The sequence below is a fragment of the Diabrotica virgifera genome, chromosome 4 (assembly GCF_917563875.1).
Source record: "Diabrotica virgifera virgifera chromosome 4, PGI_DIABVI_V3a".
In the NCBI taxonomy this organism is placed as follows: Eukaryota; Metazoa; Arthropoda; class Insecta; order Coleoptera; family Chrysomelidae; genus Diabrotica; species Diabrotica virgifera.
The window spans coordinates 104,575,127-104,599,145 of NC_065446.1; the positions used below are offsets into that span (position 1 = coordinate 104,575,127).

Below are 24,019 nucleotides of genomic sequence, written 5' to 3' on the forward strand. Positions count from 1 at the left end.
AAAACATTTGACCAATGTGTGTTACCTGTGATGACCTATGGTGCCGAAACTTTGACATTGACAGCTACAACTTCTAAAACGCTGCAAATCGCTCAGAGGATAATGGAAAGGTCAATGCTGAGTATATCGCTTCGTGACCGAGTTAGAAATGAAGACTTAAGACGAAGAACAGGAGTTAACGATGCAATTTCGCGAATTGCCGATTGAAATGGAACTGGGCCGGACACGTCGCCCGAATCAGTGATGAAAGCTGGATGAAGAGATTACTTGAGTGGAGGCCGAAATTAGACAAAAGAAGTAGAGAAAGATCTCCTACTCGTTGGACTGACGATCTCAAGAAAATGTCAAGAAATTGGATGCAAAGTACTCAAAATAGAGCACAATGGACAAAAATAAGGGAGGCCTATGTCCAGCAGTGGACGCAAAGGGCTGGGCGATGAGAAGGATTTCTTCCACAATTATTAAACTCTCGTTTGTTTATATTCGAGGCTATTAATACAATTTATAAAATATTATTTAAGAATGAAATTATGTATTATTGATCAGTAAGTATTACAAACAATGTTACATTCTTTGTAATTGAAAACTAATCGAGGAAATGTACAACTATAATTGAGAGAAGGTTAGATTAGATTCGATATCAGATTAAAATGTTCAAGCAATGTTTGTGTCATCGTAAAACAATCTAGCCAGATGATTTCTACCGAAATTCGAGAATAACTTTTAGGAAATTTATTAGCTCTTTAGGAAGGCATAGTCAGTCGCGTATGGAAGCGAAACATGGACGCTAAAAAATAAGAGAAGTAAATAAATTGGTGATGTGGGAACGTAAAATCCTTCGAGTGATATATGGAACTTGCAAAGACAGCGTAACAAACGAATGGAGGCGCACACACAATAACGAGTTAAAGTCTCTCTTCGGAAAGGAAAATCTAGTCAGATATATAAAGGGCAATTGACTAAGATGGGCAGGGTATGTGATAAGCAGTAACGATAATAAGCAATGTGTTTTGGGAAAGGTCAGATGGGAAAAGATGCAGTCATAGAAGATCTGGAGAAAATGGGAGTGAGACAATGGGAAATAGAGGCACAGGAGCGACAAACATGTAAGGCAATAGTAAACGCGGCAAAGACTCACGAATAGTTGTAACTTGTAACACCATCGATGATGATCAAGGTATTCCTCCTAAACTGCTGGTGAAAAGCTAAGGATATCGTTTCAAAGTGTTCAACAAAATCATTTTCTTCCTCTTCACTCCAGGGCTTAGGAATTTCTTCTCAGTATCTATTCTTGGTGACTTTAACACCAAGGTGGGAAAAACTAAAAATGAACCACGTTTGAGAGATATTGTCGGGTCATTTGGCTTGGGCATTAGAAACAACAGAGAAGAACAGTTTGCCAGTGAAAACAATCTAGTGATAACAAATACAATTTCTAAACACCTACCAAAGGCAGAAGGCTAAAGACCAACAGGAAGATCTCCAACACGATAGGCAAAATAAAGAATCTTGTGGGAAAATCCCTACATGAAGCTGTCCAACAGGCACAGGATTGCAGCCAATGGGACATCAAGCTAACAATATTTAGGGCCAATTTCTCATATCGAGTCCAACTCCAGTTTAACCTGAACTTTTAGTGAACGTCAGTTTGAAGTCAAAATCGTCTTTCTCAATTCACGTTCAACCGATGGCAGTTTACACTTGAACGATGCTTGAACGCTGGAATTCGGCCGTTCAAAGATTTCTGAACCCAGTTCAGATGATTTCATGGATTACGCATGCGTTGTATTAACACGAAACGCTGTCATAATATAAATACATATAACCTATTTTATTATATTAAGCCTAACGATAAAGGATAACATTATTTTTGTTTTTATAACATTTATTTATAACTATTAAAATGACTATCTGACTATAAATACTTAAATTTAACTTTATTCAAAAACAGCATAAAAAAGGTAGTTCAAAATGGCGACAGTTTTTTACTTTTTGCAATCTATTGGCATTTCTCGAAAGCTGTAGAACGTGCACTGACATGAACGTGCAATGAGAAATGCATTCCAAACAAAACCGAAGTTCACCGGTGAACCTGGTTCAACTGAACCATAGATTACCGCAGGTATGAGAAATCGACCCTGTCAACGCGTCGAGTGTCAATGCGTCCTGACAAGGAATAAAAAAGTGAGGAGGAGAAAACCAAATCTGGATCTTTATTTTAGCTTCTTCTTTATTTGCCTTGTCCACTGCGGACGTTGGCTATCACCATAGCAATTTTAATTTTGTTTGCGGCGTTTCTGAATAACTCGATCCATATTAGTCTAAACTATTTCGTCCGCGTTTGCTCTCTATTTTACCCTGTATTATCAATTGGAGTATATGATATTTATCATGTCTCATAATATGACCGAGGTATTCAAGTTTCCGTTTCTTAATTGTGAAAGAGATTTCTTTTTTGTTTTCCCATTCGGTGCAATACCTCTACGGTGGTGGTGTGAGTCGTCCAGGATATTTTGAGGATACGTCGGTACACCCACATTTCGAATGCCTTCAGCTTCCTTATTAATGTTTCCGTTATTGTCCAGGCCTCTGCGCCAAACAGCAAGACTGAAAATACATAGCATTTTAGCAGCTGTATTTTTAGTGGGAGAGATATGTCGCAATGGGTGAATATATTTCTCATGTTAAATGTTGCTCTGGTCTTTTCAATTCTAGATCGTATTTCGGTTGTTTGAACCCATTTCGAGTTGACGACTGTTCCAAGGTGTATATACGAGTCAACGTGTTGAATTAATTGGTTTTTTATTTTCAATTGTCTGGCAGGTTTTTGAGTTTTGCTGACCAGCATCCATTTTGGAAAGCCAACAATATTCCTGAAACGTGAAAGAGTGTCAAAATGTCCTCACAAGGGATAAAAAAGTGAGGAGGAGAAAACCAAATTTGGATCTTTATATTATCATATATAAGATCTAATGGCATTAGAAAACAAAAACATCCAGAATATCTGGAAATGAAGTCCAGATGTTGAGAATGTTGTCTTCCAATCCTAATATAATGTCACTCGTCCCAGATCACGATATAATTAGTGTGAATATTTGTTTTAGTTGATAGAAAACGATTAATTACGCTACTTTTAAACTTATACTTACATGCTGAAGCATCCATAGCCCCCCTATCACAAATTATAAGACAGTTTCGTTTGCAGGTTTTTCCAAGTTCAAAAAAGGTATCTTCAATTTGCAGCATACTTTTCAATAAATTTTCCTGGAATTTCACACCTGTAATAAATAAATATTTACAATAATTGTGTAATCCAGTGAATAAAAAATGGGAATGTATATACAGCTATTATTGTTTGTGGCGAGTATATTTATTGCGCATAAACCACAATTTTTTTTATGAAAATCGATTTTAGTTTTAGTGGAGGATCTTGTAACAAGATAAAAAGCAGTGTATCAAGCCCATCATCTGGCAGTTTGTAATAATAATTTTAAAATATGACAAACACAACAGAAAAAAAAACAACTTTTCAGGTTAGAATTGATTATAGTAGATTTATTTATCGTAGATTATGGCAGTGCCCATTTACGAGCTGTTCAGATACTCGGACTTCCTAAGGCGGGTCCATTGTATCACCCCTATAATACGGACTAGGCCAGTGGTCGGCAAAGTGCGGCTCCGGAGCCGCATGTGGCTCTTCGGCTGCTTAGGTGCGACTCTGGCACAAATATCCACGGAAAGCGCAATAATATTTTCCTTTCAAAAATTGGTAGGAAAAACATTACATCTTATTCTGATAAATTAGCTTTTATCACACTTACAAACTTTAGCATTTGTCAAAAATCCTCTTAATGCTACAACAGAGTTGAAATTTTGAAATTGGCATTCCTTTTGAAATTGGCATTAATAGCTTTGAAATACAATTTCTGGATTTGAAAACAAGGATGTATGACCCTCTAAATTCGAACGTCTTTGTGATGAATTGGAAATATTGAAGAAGAAAAATATTCACAACACAAGAAGTGGTCTGCTTTGAATGACCTGGAGAAGGAAGACATGATCATTTTCAACGCTTAGAATAATATTCTTGATTCTTGTAATCAGCTAAAAAAGCTCACGTTTGCTATTCTTTCCCTTTTCGGTTCTACATATCAACATTTAAAAAAAAAATGGATTTTGCGCCAACAATTTTGTAAAAAATACAGTGTTGTAGGAAATAAAACCCTACAAAACGAAAGAAAATAGAAGTTTCTACGATGATTAGAAACGAAGATACCACCAAAAAAACGAAAAACACATTTTCATTTTTTGGGGGGTTATGGATGGGGCTAGGGGTTTAAACATTTTTTTGGTCGAATACTTTTTGATGTAGAACATGTGGTTCTTTTATTTTTGAAATATCGCTGGGAGCATTTTTCACTATCTTAACCGACTGACTAGACCCTTCAGTTTTATTTAGCGTAATAAAAGCTTGCCGAACAAGCAGATTTGGCTCCCAATTTTTTTTAAATTGTTGTAATGTTCATATTTGGCTATTTGGCTACAAAGTTTGCCGGCCACTGGACTAGGCCCATAAGAGCCTGGCATTCGGTGTTTTGGGTGCCCAGGCTGTTCCGGGCTGTCATATTATCATCTGATAGAATCAGCAGCTCTTCTTACCGTTCCGAACGTCTAAGATCCGTTCACATGAGAGGCGCTTAACGCGCCATTACAACTACATCCATTTTACTTGAGACCGTTCACATGCTAACGCGTGTTTTAATGACGTAAAACGCGCGTTAGCATGTAATCGGTTTCAAGTAAAATGTATGTAGTTGTAATCGCGGGTTATCAAAACGCGCGTTAAGCGCTCCTCATGTGAACGGGATCTAATCCTTTAATAACCGTATGGCCTCACAGAACGTTACCACTCTTTGTGCGTAACTTTTTATTTTGCTCGGTTGCATAAAGGCCGAACACAGAATCTGCCACCTCTGGTAGGCCAGTGCCGGACACTTCCAGAGGACATGTGAGGAGGTTTCCTCATCCTTATCGCATAGACAGCACCGTAGACTATCCGCCAATCCAAGCAGATGTAGATACAGCCTGAGTCTACAGTTTCCGGTAAGCATCCAGATCGCCAGAAAGCATCTTCTACGGTCTAGAAGGAAAAATTGGGCGGTAAGACTTTTGAATGGCCCCACTATGTGGAGCCTAGCCTGTCTCATACCTCCACCACTGGCCCAGGAGTCCTGGAAGTTGACCTTGGTCAGCGCAACATCAGCCAGTGCACTCTGCATTCAAGAATCTGCTTCGAGATGACTTTGAGTGCTTCCAGAACAAGCAGAAGCGCTGCTTGACTGTCATATCACATAGAAATTTTCCTGTCTGAATAAGCCGCGGCCGGAATATCATCTTCTGAGCACATACCAGAATCACAAAGATCTCGGTCTGGAAGACCAGGTGAGACTGTCCTGACGAATCAGTGCAGGTTCTCGTTCCAACTACTCATTCCAGTCAGGAAATTGAACCAAAAAGGAGGATGAGAAGTCAAATTGGGGGGTCATATTGTCCTGTACCGTAGAAAGCACATGATAACACCCGATCATTTTCATTGTAATATAAAATAAAACTAGACTTGACTGGATTCTCAAATATAGGCATAAAAACATACTTTTTATAGTAGAATATCAAACATTTGTTCTAGAATAACTTAATTACTTTCAATCACGATTAGATAATAAAAACATAATTCAAATAATATCAAAAACCGCTATATTTTATATAGCTATAATAGTTTCGTTTAAATATTGTCTTGTCAAGCCTGATCGGTTTTCGTGTTTAAATATAATTTATCTATATCGACATTGGAAATTGCTTTGCTTTAGTCCAGGCTGTATGCTCGCCTCCGTTAGATAAATTATTCCGATTCGATTTGTTTGCACAAACTTACTCAAAAAGAGGTCTTTATATTGTTCGTCCACTCTAACTTTTCCCATGCGTCACGATTCATTTTCATACAAATTAAGTCAAAACATAAAGTGAAACGAACGTCGATGGGTAGATATATACATTTTGTATATGTACTGTATACTATATACTATACACATCGGCGTATGTTTTACTTTATGTTTTGATTTAATTTTGTTTGAAAATGAATCGTGCCCCATGGGCAAAGATAAAATGGATCTACTATAACGAATCCACGGGGTACCAGGCGATACCGTGGTCGGAAAATTGTTTAACCTTCCGATGACCAACCTTGTTTGTTACACGGATGACCAACGGGGGTCAAAAATGACAATTGACAAAAAAATTAAGTTGTTTTAAGAAATAAAATAATGTAAACGTAATTGTAATGTTACTATTGTATCAATAAATGATAAATAAACATTACCAAAACATATTTTTAATTAAAACTGAATAAAAACAGGAATTATCATCCTGAACTTGGAACTAAAGAAATTTTAAAATAGACACTAATTTACGTCGCCACAGGTTTAACAAACAATTTTTTTTTCAATATTGGAATGTTTCTTACATACAATTCCACATAATAGAAGGTATTAACTTAATATAAAATTGGACCATGGAAGGCCAAGGGAGTTCGTCTTTGACCCCAAATTCAGAAAATATTTTCTTTTTCGTAAAATATGGGGAATTTTTTTTATTACAAAATATGAGGGTATCTAGAATGATATTAAAGTCAAATAAAATAATAATGAGTTTAAAATTGACTATTTTACTAGACTGTTTTTAACTGATAAAACGGCATAGCAACGCTTCGTTTCCTAGTGACAAAACTCCTTAACGACGTGAAATCTCAGCGACAAAATTATGACAGATAATAAATAAAGATAAATAAATAAATAAAGAAATAAAGATTATATTTCGTTGATATGGTGCATTAATTGTCTCGTGAAATAGTCTTGTCGAATATCATTCGAGAGAAAATTATTTCCGGCAAAATTTTCTCCTGGTTTCATTCAAGTTCGTTGCCTTTTGGTAATTTTCGCTTGTGAAATTTTGACAAAATCACTCGACTGACGTCTCGTGATTTAAGTCAAAATTTAATTCGCGAAAATTGCCAGGCAACAAACTTTCATACCAGTCGAAAATATTGCCGGCAAAATTTTCTCTCTTGTGATATTATATACGAAAATATTTCTGAATTATTAAATAAAAACTTGCATTGGGGTCAAAATTTACCCCCTTGGTCATACGAAGGTTAAACAATTTTTTTCAAACAAATTCGAAAAATAAATTTTATCACTTCGTACAAATTTTTCTTAGGATCTTTCGTTTATTATTATGAGCTCTTGTGATTTTTCTCTAAAATTGATTGTTGTTGAGTTATACGCGATTTAAAATTTGACAAACACGAAAACAGCCATTTTCAAGGCTTAATAACTCGGTTAAAAATTATTATTATGGAAGTCAGAAAGTGACCAAATTAAAGTTTAAAACTTTATTTCTAAAGTAACTAAACCTTATTTTTAATCATTAACAATGAGGGCTAAGCGCGTCAATGGTGAGTGCGAAAGAGATGCACCATTCCGTCCGTCCAATGGTGCTGGTGCATCTCACTTGCACTCACATTGACGGCCGTTAATAATTAAAAATAACAGCTTAGTAATAAAATAATGACAAAATTTTCTTCAGGATCCTATAGGGGGGCTTTAAACTTTGATTTGGTCACTTTCTGACTTTCATAATAATAATTTTTAACCGAGTTATTAAGCCTTGAAAATGGCCATTTTCGCGTTTTTCAAATTTTAAATCGGATATAACTCGACAACAATCAATTTTAGAGAAAAATCACAAGATACCTTTTTTGCTCAGAATGACCCAAAGAATCTAAAAAAATATCCGAAGTGCAAAAATTGATTTTTTGGCACCCTGAGGATTTGTTATAAGAACCTCTTTTTGAGTAAGCAAAAAACGAATCGGAATAATTTACCTAACGGGGCGAGCATATAGCCTGGACTACTTATTTATATAGATATTAGCAAGTAATGACGTACATTTTTTAATCTGATATTAAAATAACATTGTTAACATATAGTCCATTTTTTCACGGTTTTTGCTCTAAATTTTAAAGAACCGCTTGGATTGACATGAAATTTGGCATACGCATAGATAACATGTTGAAGAAAAAAAGTGATATGGTGCCGATGTGTGCTTTTGCCCTGGGGGTGAGTTTCACCCCATCTCGGGGGTGAAAAAATATATGTTCGAGATAAGTCCCGAAATGGATAAACTGACTAATTTTAAGTAACTTTTGTTCTATAGAGCTTTTTCGCCAAGTCAACACTTTTCGAGTTATTTGCGAGTGAATATGTTCATTTTTCAACAAAATAACCACATTTTTAGACGGTTTTTTGCAAATAACTCAAAAAGTAAGTATTTTGTCGAAAAAACCGTTCTTAGCAAAAATATAGCCTATAAAAAAGTAAAAAAAATGGTGTAAGCGTTAGGTCTCTGGATCTCGTAGAACCAGAGTTATAGCCAATGAAAAATAGATTCATATTTACCAAATTTCAAATAGAATTTTTCGACGTGAAATATCAAAAAAAGTAAGCACTTTCTGGGGAAAACTCATTATAACTTTTTTAAAGTGTTTAAAAAAAGCTTTATTTCTCTTTTTACAAGAAGTTTCTAGCATTAAATTTAAGCAAGTTACGCTCAAAATAAAGTTGGTCCCTTTTGTTTTTGCAAAAAAAAAACCGGGAAGACCACCCCCTAATTAGCAATTTAAATGAAATTAATCGTTACCGCTCCACAAATTATTTTACTTATGTTGTGTTTATATGATCTGTAAGTTTCATCGATTCAAAGTGCTTATTTTTGAAAAAATTTGGTTTCAAAGTAAAATTTTTAAAAATTTAAATTTTGAAAAATATGCTTTTTTTCAAAATAACTTAAAAATTGTTAGAGATACAAAAAATCTCGAAAAACAAAAAAAGTCAGATTTGCTTTTCTGAATATCATGTATTTTTTTGTTTTTCTGTTAGACAAAAATTGATTAAGATTTGGTGTTTCTAAATTTGCATACATTCGTGATCAGTGACTCGTTCAACCGCTTTTAACTACAGCCCTTTCAATAATAAGGACTTTGAACGGATGAAACTTACAGATCATATAAACAATATATACACGAGTCAAGAAACTTGTGAAGTCGTAACGATTAAGTTCATTTAAGATACTAATTAGGGGGTGATTTTCTCGATTTTTTTACCAAAACCAAAAGGGACTAACTTTATTTTGAGCGTAACTTGTTTAATTTTGATGCTAGAAATTTTTTTTTATAAAACAAAAATGAATATTTTTTTATACACTTTAAATAAGTTGTAATGAGTTTCCCCCGAAATGTGCTTCATTTTTGGTTATTTCACGTTAAAGTATTCCATTTAGAATTTGACGAATATGAACCTTTTCTTTCATTAGCTATAACTCTAGTTCTACTAGGTGTAGAGACGAGATATATACACCATTTTTTTTAAATTTCTTACAGGCTATATTTTTGCCAAGAATGTTTTTTCGACAAAATACTTACTATTTGAGTTATTTGCGAAAAACCGTCTAAAAGCGTGGTTATTTTGTTGAAAAAATGAACATATTCACTGCCAAATAACTCGAAAAGTATTGACTTAGTAAAAAAACTCTATAGAACAAAAGTTACTTAAAATTAGCCAGTTTATCCATTTCCTGACTTTCTTTGGACGAATATTTTTTCGCCTCCAAGAGGGGGTGAAAACCACCCCCGGGGCAAAAGCACATATCGGCACAATATCACTTTTTTTCTCTGACTTGTTAGCTAGGTGTATGCCAAATTTCATGTCAATCCAAGCGGTTCTTTAAAATTTAGAGGTTTTGCAATATTTTACCGTTAAAGAACGGACTAATAGTTCTGACAGATAATAAGAAATAATGACTAACAATTTGGATTGGGTTTCTAATTTATCTTTAATAAAAGATAAAAACCAAATCAGGCCAGCAATCTTAAAGTAATTTTTTTATTGTTTACATACACGTAATTTATAATTTCGTAACAACTTTTGCATTTTTTCAACTGTTTTATTTATATGTGAATATAAAAATTGCATCATTCAAAAAATGTCTAGTCACGTCCTGTAGTTATTATTAAAGACATATGATACCTTGTTCCATTTTTGTTGTTGTTTTTTAATTATTGTTTTCAGTTTACAAGTAAACTGGACAAAGGCTTGATTTGCTTCTTATTTTCGAATACGGATTTAGATGAATATAAAATAAGCATCAGAAGATTTGGAAGTGATGCGTTGAAGAAAATAAAATTCTGCTAATAATTTTCATGGAGCACTAGAAGATATAACATAACGGAAGGTGAACTCTACGTCAACCAAACCCCAGTAGAAAGAATGATGCACTACAACTACCTCATCATCATAATAAATGAGGGGTCCGGCAGTAAAAAATGGTAAGGGGCAGTAAAGAAGTTTTGAGTTTTGAAGTGTTGAATTTTGAAAAAAATATTCTTATATTTTTTATTAAAAAATATAAGAGTATGAAGCATGTTAAAACTAGCTGAATATGTTGTTAATACGCAGGGCTGCTTTATCCATTAGGCAATATAGGCAGTTGCCTAGGGCGGCAAAAATACTGTACAAAAATATTTGTATATTGAAATTAAAATCGAATAACATTTAAGTACATAGTACATCCACCAATAGAATATAAGTGGGCATTCATTTCTAGAAAACAAATTGCATTTTCTTAACACTATTCATTCAAAAAGGACAGAAGTCGTAAATTTATAGATTATTGGGCCGTCGGCAGCACCGCAAAGGCGACGGGCGCACTGTTCTATATGTTTTTAACTGAATTCTTTTGGGTTATTCGTGGTTGAAAATTTGCCATTTTCATTGAAAAATGTCGTCTTTTCGGACGGTTTTTTGCGAATACCTTAAAAATTATGCATTTAACAAAAAAAAAACTATAAGCTTACGAAAAATCAAAGAGATTCGTTCCTTCATAAGTCTTCTAGTGATAACCTAAAAAGAGATATTGTAGGTGAAAAGAAATTTTTTTTGTGCATGCTCAAATGGATGTGTTCAACTTAATAACAGAGAAATGGTCGATTTTAAGGGTATAATGCTATCAATATCTTTTGTAAGTACTGCCCGAAAAGACCTTTAAAACGACCGCACTGTTAAATTTCTAATACATTCAAACTAAGCGAGACATGGTGCAACAAAAAAGGATGACTAATTTATTTTAAGATAAAATGCGAAGTATGTATATTTATTTTAACCCCTCATCCACCAGATTTAAATGCATCGTTTTGCATCGTAATGTGATACAGTAATGAAAGAAAAATAAAATTGTTATCTAAAAGAAAACCTACATTTTTGTAAGGTATTTTTTACGTATCTCTTATCACTTTCGAATTACATGGAGAAAAGGGAAGATTTTTAAGAAAATTTAAAAATGCGCTCTATAATTTGATCTTTTTCTTTTCAAAAACCATTCATTTTAAACCCGTCCAACTTTTTGAATATAGAAATAACATTATAGTAGAAGGTATTCTAGAAGAAAAATGATGCATTTAAATTCTGGTGGATGAGGGGTTAATTTTAATGGTCTCATTTTGCCTTAAAATACATTAGTCATAAGTTTTTTTGTACCATATCTCGCTTAGTTTGAAGTAACCGACATTTAACAGTTCTCGTTTTAAGGTCTTTTCAAGCACTACAAAAGGTATCGTAGCATTATACCCCTAAAATCGACAATTTCTCTGTTATTTTAAGTTGAATACACCGATTTGAGCATGCACCAAAAAAAATCTTTTTCCACCTACTTCTCTTTTTATTAAAACTAGAAGATTTATGAAAAAATGAATCTCTCTGATTTTTCATAAACTACAAAAATGTTTTATATAGTTTTTTTCGTTAGATGCACAACTTTTATGGTATTCCCAAATAAATAGTATCCGAAAAGTGTCATTTTTCAATGAAAATGGCAAATTTTTAACCACGAATAACTCAAAAAGTATTGAGTTTTCATAAAAATTTATAAAACAGTTATTGCTTAGAATTAGGTTTCTCTGGCCACTTCCAGTGTTAGTTTGATAACAAAAATTCCACCCCCGAGAACGGGTGGGAACTACCCGTAAGTTAAAAGCGTCATAGGATATAGCGTAGACTTTGTTTCTTGAGCTATTTCCTACTTACAGTGAAAATATCAAGTAAATTGATGCAGTAAGATGGAATTCGGAGCCAAATACCCTCACTGACTGCACTAATAGATACCTACATCATTCATACATGAATGCATTCACTTAAAGGTTCATTTGGATACCACGATAAAATCACCAATCACCAATAATTGACATACCTAAATATTTAAAGAAGAGTGGATTGAAAGATATTTTCCCTAATTTTGATATTGCTTTGCGCATTTATTTGTGCCTCCCAGTTGCCAACCAACGTGTCCGCTGAAAGGTCATTTTCGAAAATGTTAAGAATTTAAAATAGTCATGAAAATAATTTCCGATCAAGTATGACGCAAGAACTACTTAACAATTTGTCGATTTTGTCCATAGAAAGTGAGGTAACAAAGGTGATAAATTATATGACGACATTATAGATGATTTTTCCAAAGAAAAATCAAGAAAGAAATCTGATATGATCGAACTGGAATGACAATTTTTATGTATTCTTCTTTAAATAAAAAAATCTGCTTTCAATTTTTTTTTTCGCAAAAATGGTACATGCTTGAAGGGCGGCTACTAGAGAATTGCCTAGGGCGTCAATTGACCTAAACGCCAAAACCAAATATTTTTTTATAATGATTAATTAGAAAAGTATGAAAATATGAACTACAACTTAACATTGTTTACCTAAAATATTTGAAATAGTTTAACGTAACGTGTTAAGTGGTGTTGACTTAACATAATTTGGTAGGTACAAACAGCTGGTATCAATTCCCAAAATGATTTTACATCTTTCAGGTTTTCTAAAACGTTTAAATAAAAATAATAATACAGCGCTGGAGAGAATTTATTTTCATGTTTGCAAGTAAAAAATGTTAAGTTTTTATGCAAAGTGAACGTGGATGTAAACAATGTTAAGTACATCCCTCACCATTTTTTACTTGCGATCATTTATTCTAAGCATATAAAGAAATTGTCTTCTTTGTAGAAACTTGACCAAGCTCTTCACTAAATATTTGAAATTCAGGATCTTTATCTGAGTTGCAATCATCGTAGCTTTCAGAATTGTCACTGATAACAGCAAAAAATTCATTTAGATTTGAACAACCTGCATTATTATGGACACATAACATTATTTTCATGCTTATGCATGTCCCTTAACAAATTTTAAGAAATTAATTTGGCTCCATCTATTATTAGGAGGATAAACTAAGTAAAATTTTCTGCTTTGCCATGTCCCTTGCCATCTTTTACATACTATTTCGCGAAAAATCAAAATTTGTCCCTTACCATTGTTTACTACCGAGCCCCTCAAATGAAGAGTGGACCAACAACCAGGAGATAAGAGTGCGTATCGGAAAAGCTAAATCCACCTTCATCCGGATGGAGGCCTTCTTCAAGAGCCACAACCTCTCTCTTGGTATAAAAGTAAGAATGCTCTGATGCTACGTCTTCTCTGAGCTTTTTATGGCGTTGAATCGTGGACCTTTCACGAATATGTGTGCAGAAGATTGGAAGTATTTGAGATGTGGCTGTATCGAAGAATACTGAAGATTCCGTGGACTGGCCGAGTCACACATGGCTATGTGAATAAAGATCTAGAAAAATGAAGTACCGAGAGGTACTAACTGACCACCATCAAATCTCAAAAATTACAATACTTCGGACTATACTTTAAATTCAATAGGATTGTCAGGGCGGACATTCTGTATTTCGTAAATACTTGATGGTAAGCGGCTATATATTTAATTTTTATTGGCCCTTATTTTCCCTTATTTTAAAAATGTTCACACCCCGATTAAACTACACTCGTCTCTCGTCTCAGGCCTCTCCAGAGGCTATCATTTTTAAGCGATACCCTGACAATCCTATTGAATTTCGACTTTATAGTGTTGGAAAATTCTCGAGAATGAAAAATCGGAGAATATTTTCGAGCATATTCTCGATATGGAGAATTTTCTGAGAATGAACCCCATGACGCACTTAAGAATATTGTTGAAGATGAAAAATAGGGTTTTAAAAATCATGATCTTATATACAAAGTTATGAGACGAAACAACACTGTTCTTTGTATATAAAAAAATACAAAAACAACAGAAAACACAAAATTTCTTTGATAAGAAAATGAAATTTTCTTCTTAACAGAAAATAATCGATGTGGTATGATAAAAGATGAGACCTCAGATTCAGAATCTATTTCTATCATTAGCTCATCCTAGTCATCTACAATCTGCATTTCAATGTACTGATGAGTTGTGGAATTTTGTTTTTCACGAGTGATTAGCTCAGTCATGGATTGGTCTACGTCTAACAATTTTAAATTGTGAGCAATAAAAGTTACCTTACGAGCCCGTTCAGCAGTGAGTCGGTTTCTTTAGAGGAGTGGATAAAAAAACCATAAGTACTGAAACTTCTTTAAGTCGCTGCACTGGATGAAGGCATGCTTATATCAACTACTATTAGTTAATTTGGTTCCGAAACATGTACCTTTTCACCATATGATTAAGTCTAGTTTTTCAATTGATTTTACAACGTATAGTTTTCCAAAAAATCCCTCCTTAGACCGATAAAGTGCCAAATCTGCCATTATTTCAGCCGACTCATCACCATACTTTAAAGTTGCTAAATTATCTACAAACTCAGTTTCCTCAACTTGTTCTTCTCTGTTTAAATGAACACCATTCTAAATATTTGCACGTTAGTATTGCACCAATACTAATAGTAGCACAATTCAATTCTCAAATAAGAAAGATAACCATTATTCAATGTTACGCACCGACAGAGGTAAGCGCAGAAGATGAGAAAGAAAATTTCTACCAACAATTAACAGATACTATCGGAAAGGTGAACAAAGGAGATATACTAGTAGTCATGGGAGATCTGAACGCGAAAGTTGGCAAAGACAACAAGGGAGTGGAAACATGCATGGGAACACATGGACTAGGGAATAGAAACAACAATGGAGAGAAACTCATAGAACTTAGCCTAGAAAACAATCTTGTCATTGGAGGAACGATTTTTCCACACAAAGACTGCCACAAAATAACCTGGATATCACCAGATAATAAAACGCAAAATCAAATAGACCACATTTTGATTAATAAAAAATGGAGAAGTAGCCTTCTAGATGTACGAAATAAAAGATCAGCAGATGTAGGAAGTGATCACCACCTACTAATAGCAGAAATAAAAGTAAAAATTAAAGCAAAACGCGGGAGTAAACAATATAACAAACGAAGAAGATACAATATACAACGACTGAAAGACAGTGAAACCCAAAAAATGTGGAGTAACAAAATAAAGTTGAACACAGAAACTGTAAACAACACACAGACAAATATAGCAAACAAATGGGAGATGATCAAAGAGGCTGTACACCAAACCGCACAAGAAGTGTTGGGCTACAACGAAGAAAAGAAATCAGAGTGGCTAAGTGATAACACATGGCAACTGATAAAAAAGAGGAAAGACTTAAAAGCCGAACTAAGAGTATTAGTGTGATTGTAAACATGTGCACATGGGCTCCAGAAAATACGTGATTTTATTGTGAAATACGTTAAATTTAGAGGAGAAACTTATACCTATCAAAAGGAAAATTCCAGGACTTTCTTATGAAAGGTTGAGCTCAAAAATATAATAAGATTTGACATCAATATTGTAAATATTAAGCAAGTATTAAATTGATAGTAATTAAGGAAGACTGATAACAACTGACTAAAAACTGATCTGACTTTTTTGTGTCATTACCAATTTATTTGAAGATAATTAGAATTAGGCCAGGAGTTGAGGTGACTGATTATTAAGATAATAAGACATTATATTTGGAAGATGGCAAGTGTGTGCATTTGTTTTTATTGTGACCGGGAGGTTAAACCAAAGCAAATTTCCATTGAGTGTATCACTTGTTGCTCATGGGTCCATAAGGGATGCACGGGTTTGACTAAAAGTGAATATGAAAAAATCTGTGCTGACTTTCGCAAAACTAAATCGCATAACTGGGAATGTAAAGTATGCAAAGAGACGGTGGTGAAAAGATTATCTTTGAATTCTGCTTCAAATAGCCGGAAAAATTCGGTATCAAAAGAAAGTGCTGACAATGGAAAACAGGTGCCCAATGCTGATTTTTCAAGTCTACTGTGCAATACTGTGGATGCTGTAGAGAGTGAAACTGCAATCAAGGATGAAATAAATAATTTATTAAAGAAAAGTACCACTACCAATAAAGATGTACTAGTAGTTATTGTTCACATAATTAACCTATTGTTAAATCAGAGGACTGAAGTGCAGGCAACAATAGATACAATTAAAGCGTCTGTAAAATCTAATGAGGCGAAAGTTGAAACTTTAGAAAAGAAACTTGAAGGGTTACAAGAAAAAATTGAAACCATGTGTGGAAATGGAAGTGAAGAGATAAGAAATCAAAGTGTATCTATTATCAAAGATGAGCAAGATATGTTCCTGGAATTAGAAGATAGAAGTAGTCGATCTAAAAATATACTAATCTATAATGTTGATGAGAGCCAATCTAAGGTTACTAATGAGAGAATAGATCATGACAAGGCAAATATTCGAGAAGTACTAACGAAACTGGAGGTTGGAGCAACTGAGTTTAAGGTTTTGAGGGTAGGACGTGGTAATAGCAGTAGTGACAGGCCAAGACCACTTAAGGTAATTTTTCAAAATAATACCACAGTGATTCCATGTCTTAAAAACAAACATAAGTTGAAGCCATCGAGCATATTGATTAAATCAGATCTTACTCAAATGCAACGAAATCATCTCAAGAAATTATATGAAGAACTTGATAGGCGTAGAAGAAATGGTGAATCAAACTTGGCAATACGATACAAGAATGGTAACCCGTTTATTTCAAAGGTAAAAGAACAAAACCACCAGAATCCAAAAAACTCCCAAATGCGAACATAAGTATGAATAGTCTATCACTTTACTACCAAAATGTGCGTGGTCTGCGTACGAAGCTAAAGGACATATATTTGACATCCTGTTCAGCAACATATGACGTTATTTTCCTAACAGAGAGTTGGCTTGGTCCTGAAATTAAAAGTAATGAAGTTTTCTGTGATTTATATACCGTATACCGTCGGGACCGTGATCATATTTCCAGCGAGAAATCAAGAGGAGGTGGAGTGTTAATTGCAGTTAGAAGTGATATCAGTTCTTGTCTAGTGGAAATTGCCAGTTCAAATGTAGAACAGGTTTTTGCTGGAATTACTATTAATTGCATTAAATATGTTTTTGGCTGTGTCTACATTCCGCCCAGATCTAGATTGGATGTTTATTCCAATCACATTGATACTGTAAAACTAATTATGAATAAGTATAAAGATTCTAAACTAGTATTATTTGGGGATTATAATCTACCAAATCTGATATGGGACGGTGAGACGACTGCTAAAAATATAAGTAATGATACTGAAGTTTTGTTTTGTGATGAGTTCAATTTTTTAGGATTAGGTCAATATAATTATTTTAAAAACCAGTATGACTCAATTCTTGATCTGTGTTTCTCTGATACTTATTTAAATCTAAAAAAAGCGGAAGCTTTAATGACGTGTGACAGGTATCATCCCTCACTTGAAGCATTAATATTATTTGATAATCAATATATCAGTTTGGAAACTAATATTTATTATAACTTTCACAAGGCGGATTATGGTGCCTTGAATAATTATTTGCTTCAGATCAATTGGATTGAGTTGTACTGTTTAGAGGATGTAAATGACATTTTAGATGCTTTTTATTCCATTATTTGGAACGCAATTGAACTTTTTGTACCAAAGATATCTGTAAAAAGATCGAATTTTCCTGTTTGGTTCTCATCTGAACTTAAGAGTAAAGTCATTGCCAAAAAGATTGCGCATAAAAAATATAAAACTACAAATAAGTATCACCACTATATTGAATTTAAAAATTTGAGAGATGAATGCTCATCACTCACTGAGCAGTCTTACAATGCTTACGTTTCAAAGATGGAAGTGAGAATAAATGAGAACGCTGGTGAATTTTGGAAGTTCATCAAAAATAAAACCAACGGACATGGTGCTCTCCCTGGCTCTATGTTTCTAGGTGAGGAAAGTGAGAATGACGAACAAAAAATAACAGAGTTGTTTGCGAAACATTTTGGTACTGTATACAGCACTTTTAATGGTAAATCTCTGGATAACCTGGAGAGTAATGAAATTTTCTCACAACAGCTGGAGGTGGAAATTAGTAACCTCGAAGTCACTTTTGACAATTTACTGAATGTGTTGTTGTCATTAAATGTCAATAAAGGGGCTGGCCCTGATTTGATACCGAATTTGTTCCTAAGAGAAAGTGCAGTGTCCTTGTGTGAACCATTAGTATATGTTCTTAATAAATCTCTCCAGACGGGAATTTTCCCGAACAGATGGAAACATTCCTTTGTGTGTCCTATTTTCAAGGCAGGAGATCATAGTGATATCAAAAATTATCGGCCAGTTTGTATTCAGTCAGCCTTATCTAAAGTATTTGAAAAAATGGTTTTGCCAAGTTTGGATAATTGTTTTAGGAACATTATTACGGACAACCAACATGGATTTGTAGGCGGACGTTCTACTCTCACTAACCTCTTTTTGTATATCGATAGTATAGGTACAGCAATGGATGAGGGTTACGAGGTGCACTCTATATACACCGATTTCAGTAAGGCCTTTGACCTACTAGATCATAATGTCTTAATTGCAAAGCTGAGAAACTTTGGTATCACTGGTTCTTTATTAGCTTGGTTTACTTCGTATTTGCAAGGAAGAACATTGCAAGTAAGATCAGCAGGCTGTGTTTCTAATGGATTTGAAGCCGTGTCAGGGGTTCCGCAGGGTTCCCATTTGGGTCCTAAGCTTTTTCCGTTGTTGGTAAATGATATTGGTAGGAACTTTAAATCTGAATATCTGATATTTGCAGACGACTTGAAGATATTTAAATGCATTAGGTCAGAATCTGATTGTGAGGGTTTGCAGAGAGACTTGGATTCTTTAGTACATTGGTGCCAGGAAAATAATCTTAGATTGAATGCTTCGAAATGCTCATATATTATTTTTTCACGTAATAAGACCACCAGTGATTTTAAATACAAGATAGGAAATGTGGATTTATCTAGGGTTCAGGTAATTAAGGATTTAGGTGTGTTGCTGGATAGTAAGCTAAGTTTCGTGGACCATTATGATGCCATTATTGCGCGTGCTAATCGGACATTAGGGTTAGTCATCAGAATGTCATATGATTTTAATAATTTGTTTGTAATTGTGAGATTGTTTTTGAGTTATGTTCGTTCATTAATAGAGTATTGTTCAGTGATTTGGAGTCCAAGTTATGAGAATCACAAATATCGAATTGAATCGATTCAAAATAAATTCGTTAGATATCTGCGGTATAGATTAGGTACTAGAGGAATGCAATTGAATTCCAGTCAGGTCATGCAGATGTTTCATTTGCACCGTCTAGAGGATCGCAGGCGATACTTTGACCTTAATTTCGTATTTAAGGTGTTAAATGGTATTATTGTTGCACCTAGCATTCTGGGTCGAATAGATTTTTATGTTCCAGCTAGGAATTTGAGAAGATGTCCCTTGCTATCCGCTAGATCGTGCAATACACGTCATGTAGAAAATATGCCTTTAAATAGAATTGTTTCTAGTGTAAATGAGTTTCCAAATATAGACTTTATGGGAGTCACACTAAATGCTTTTAAAAGGACTATTTCACGTGAATTATTTTAATTTGATTTTAATTTTTTGATGTCATTAGTTTAATTGTAAGTAATGTAAGTTAACTTGTGTTCAATGTTTAATTTTGACTTTTAATTTTAATTGTAAAATGGAGTTTTCCGTCAATAAATATTAATTTAATTTAATTTAAATAGAATACAAAAATTAGAAGATAGAATCAGAATAACCCAAGATTATGCAGATACAAATAAACAAGTAAAAAAGAGCGCTAGAAATGACAAAAGAAAATGGACAGAGAAGATGGCGCGCTTAGCAGAAGAGGCAGCCGAAACAAATAATCAGAGAGAGCTATATAGAACCACTAAACGTCTTGCAAACAAGAACTTCAACAGTGACAAACCACTAAAAGACAAACAAGGACAACTGCTTACAACAACTGAAGAGCAAACACGAAGATGGCATGAGTACTATAGCGAGCTTATGACAGAAGAAGAAAATGAGCCGCCGTTCCAAGAGGGTAACGACGTAGAGCCAAATGAAAATTATCTAAGGATAAACGAGGAAATTCTAACGAAAAAAGAAATAGCTGAAAGCAATCCGGCACCTGAGGAACAACAAAGCAGCGGGAATGGACGATATCCCAGCAGAACTGTGGAAAGCGGACACTGAGAGAACCGTGGACCTAATAGCACCATTATTAGCAGATGTATGGACTGAAGAAATCCTACCTAAGGAATGGAATAATGGAATTATAGTCAAGCTTCCAAAAAAAGGGGACGTACAGCTATGCGAAAACTGGAGAGGAATAACGCTGTTATGTTCCATAAATAAAATATTAGCATTTATTGTTCATCAAAGAATCAACAATATAATAGACAAAACTCTCAGAAAAGAACAAGCGGGTTTCAGAAGGGGAAGATCCTGTATAGACCAAATCTCGACGGCAAGAATCATCGTAGACGAAACTATAGAGAAGAACGCAGCCTTGATAATGGCCTTTATAGACTTTGCTAAAGCCTTCGACAGCATAAAACATACAGCCCTGTGGAAAATCTTAAGACTAAATAGATTACCTCCAAAGATCATTGGAATAATCAAAATGATGTATCAGCAAACAACATGTCAGGTATTGCATAAAGGGCAAATGACAGATAAAATACCAATTGAAGTAGGTTTAAAACAAGGTTGCATACTGTCACCTTTGCTCTTCAATATATGTCTTAATCATATACTGGAAAAAACAATTGAAAGAAAAAATGGGATCCCTTGGAACTACCTTCAGAACAAGAAACTAGCAGATATGGAATACGCAGATGATATCTGTTTCGTAGCGAACACAATAGATGATATGAAGAACATGTTAAGGAAGCTAGAGGTGAAATCGGCAGAAGTGGGTCTTAAAATCAACACGAACAAGACAGTAGAGATGAGAATAGGAGTAACTAACTGTGACAAACTATACATCAACCAACAAGAAATAAAACAGGTTCAAGAATTTTGCTACCTAGGCAGTATAATCAGTGCAAAAGGTGGAGCTCAAGCAGATATTAAACAAAGAATACGAAAAGCACAACAAGCCTTTGGAACCCTCGCAAATATATGGAGATCAACACAGATCAGCCAAAATAGTAACGTGAGAACTGTGCTACTTTATGGGAGTGAAACATGGGCAATAACTGACGGAAATGTAAATAAAATCCCAAGTTTTTGTAAATAGATGTCTACGTAAAATTCTAAAGGTATACTGGCCCAATATCATAACAAATGTAGCACTATGGAAAAAAACCAAACAAGAACCCATCAGAACAACAATAAAGAGGAAAAGATTTGGAACTGGCTGGGACACACACTGAGGAAAGAAAATGCAGACATAACAAAACAGGCACTCAAATGGAATGCAGTAGGACGAAGAAGCAGAGGACGACCGACCAAAACATGGAGGAGTACCGTTGAAGAAGACCACAAAAGTATGAAGAAAACCTGGGGAGAAATAGCAACCATGGCCAGAAATAGAGGAGAATGGAGAAGCTTCGTGGATGCCCTATGCTCCTTCACGGAGTAACAGGATTGGATATATACAATATTGCACCAAAACAATAAATATTGACATTGTAAACACCCTTGCTAGTGGTTCATGGGATTGGCAAAAACAATATACACTAAGCATTAAAATTAACGCACCACATTAAAAATGGGACATTTTTGATGTCTCGTATTTCCTAAACTTGTTGTCCGATTTGAGTGATTTTTTAGTATATTATAGCTTTATTCTTTAAGAATATCGATGTAATAATATTGTTGCTAAACAGGTTTTTTCCTCAAAGTTTGGAACACCCTGTGGAATATTCTAGCGTATATAAAATATTAAAATTAAAACTCAACTGTAGCCTTAGGGTCTTAGGCTTTCTTAACATTTTGCTTTTTGATTCATTCGCTTATGTTGGATAATAAAAAAGTTAGGTACTTTAACAACTAGCCATGTTCATCAGTACAGGGTATTTCTAAATAAGTGCGACAAACTTTAAGGGATAATTCTACATAAAAAATAATGGTCGTTTGCTTTATAAACATATGCCCGCAAATGCTTCGTTTCCGAGATACGGGATGTTGAATTTTTTCTTACAAACTGACGATTTATTTATTGCTCTAAAACCAGTTGAGGTATGCAAATGAAATTTGGTAGGTTTTAAGAGGTGGTTATTGCACATTTTTTTACATACAATTAAGAATTTTATATTCACTATTGGCGTGCATAAGGGATGTATCTAAAATGGTTATACCCGTATGCACGCTAATGGTGAATATAAAATTCTTAATTGTATGTCAAAAAATGCGCAATAACTACCTCTTAAATCGTACCAGATTCCATTTGCATATCTCAACCAGTTTCAGAACAATACATAAATCGTCAGGTATACAAATAAAACTTTGAGGAAAAATCACATTATCATTGTTACACCCGGTACTGCCCGGTAGACAATGACACTTAACTGTTTAGCAACAATATTATTACATCGACATTCTTGAAGAATAAAGCTATAATATACTAAAAAAGTCACTTAAATCGGAAAACAGGTTTAGGAAATAAGAGACATCAAAAATGTCCCATTTTTAAGGTGGTGCGTTAATTTTGATGCTTAGTGTATCTACATATTTTTTAAATAATAATAATTTGACCCGTACCTAGTTTTTATTTTTGTCTCGGTTTTTGAAAATATAGAAAATTTTTGCCGAGAATATTCTCGAGAGAATTTTCTGGCCGAGAATATTCCCGAGAATATTCTCTTCTAACATCACTACTTCGGACACATTATACTAAATGAACGCAGATATGCCACTCTACAAGGAAAAATCTCGTCAAAATAAGAATATTGTTCATATGTGTTTTCGGTGTTGCTGTATGGGGTGGAGGCCTGGACCTTGAAGAAAGAAATAAGCGATCGACTTGAAGCATTCGAGATGTGAACCTACCTAAGAATATAAAAAATAAGTTGGGTAGACCGAATAATAAATGTTGAGGTCCTCAGAAAGACGAAAAAAGAAAAGGAAATCATACAATTAAGATTAGAAAGTTATAATATCTCGGCCACGTTATGAGAGGGGATAAATATGTGATGCTACAAACCATAATGCAGGGAAAAATACAGGGAAAACGAAGTATTGGAAGAAGACGCATGTCCTGGCTCAACAATCTGAGAAAGTGGTATAATTGCAGTTCCATCGACTTGTTCAGAGCTGCAATATCAAAAGTGAAAATACCTGTGATAATTACTAACCTCCTTAGAGGAGACGGTACCCAAAGAAAAAGAAGACAAGGAAAAATATTTGGAAAACGAAGGCTTCAGGAAGAAGAATATGCTGGTAAAAAAACTCAGAATCTGGTTAACACAAAATATGTGCAACTTTTCCGATAAATATTGCCATGATAATCGCCAACACTCACCAGAAGTAGGCACATCAAGAAGAACTAGAAGTAAATACAGAAGTTCGAAGATAAAAACGGAGAAAGACAAGAATAAAGATTGGCAAGGAATCTACGAGTACATCGAACAATATATAGAGGAAATCTTCTTTTCCGAGGCATTCGCCTGGTTCGGACACATTGGGATGTACTTTCAGCTCTACCTATACGCTTAACACC

At 34.4% G+C, this 24,019-nt stretch overlaps 2 protein-coding genes across 3 annotated transcripts in view; one reads left to right on the forward strand and one right to left on the reverse strand.

The window, feature by feature from the left end:
- LOC114328131 (TRPL translocation defect protein 14) overlaps positions 1-24,019 on the reverse strand; it is a 220,050-nt gene that overhangs the window by 54,991 nt on the left and 141,040 nt on the right. For both annotated transcript variants that reach the window (XM_028276908.2, XM_028276909.2), the window contains one exon: positions 3,150-3,278. In XM_028276908.2, the coding sequence (XP_028132709.1) occupies positions 3,150-3,278 (129 nt within the window). The remainder of the gene's footprint in view (positions 1-3,149; positions 3,279-24,019) is intronic.
- LOC126883080 (uncharacterized) lies at positions 15,758-17,212 on the forward strand. The gene is made up of 2 exons (XM_050648309.1): positions 15,758-16,864; positions 16,909-17,212. The coding sequence occupies exons 1-2, from the start codon at positions 16,001-16,003 to the stop codon at positions 16,918-16,920; spliced, it is 876 nt and encodes a 291-aa protein (XP_050504266.1). The 5' UTR covers positions 15,758-16,000; the 3' UTR covers positions 16,921-17,212.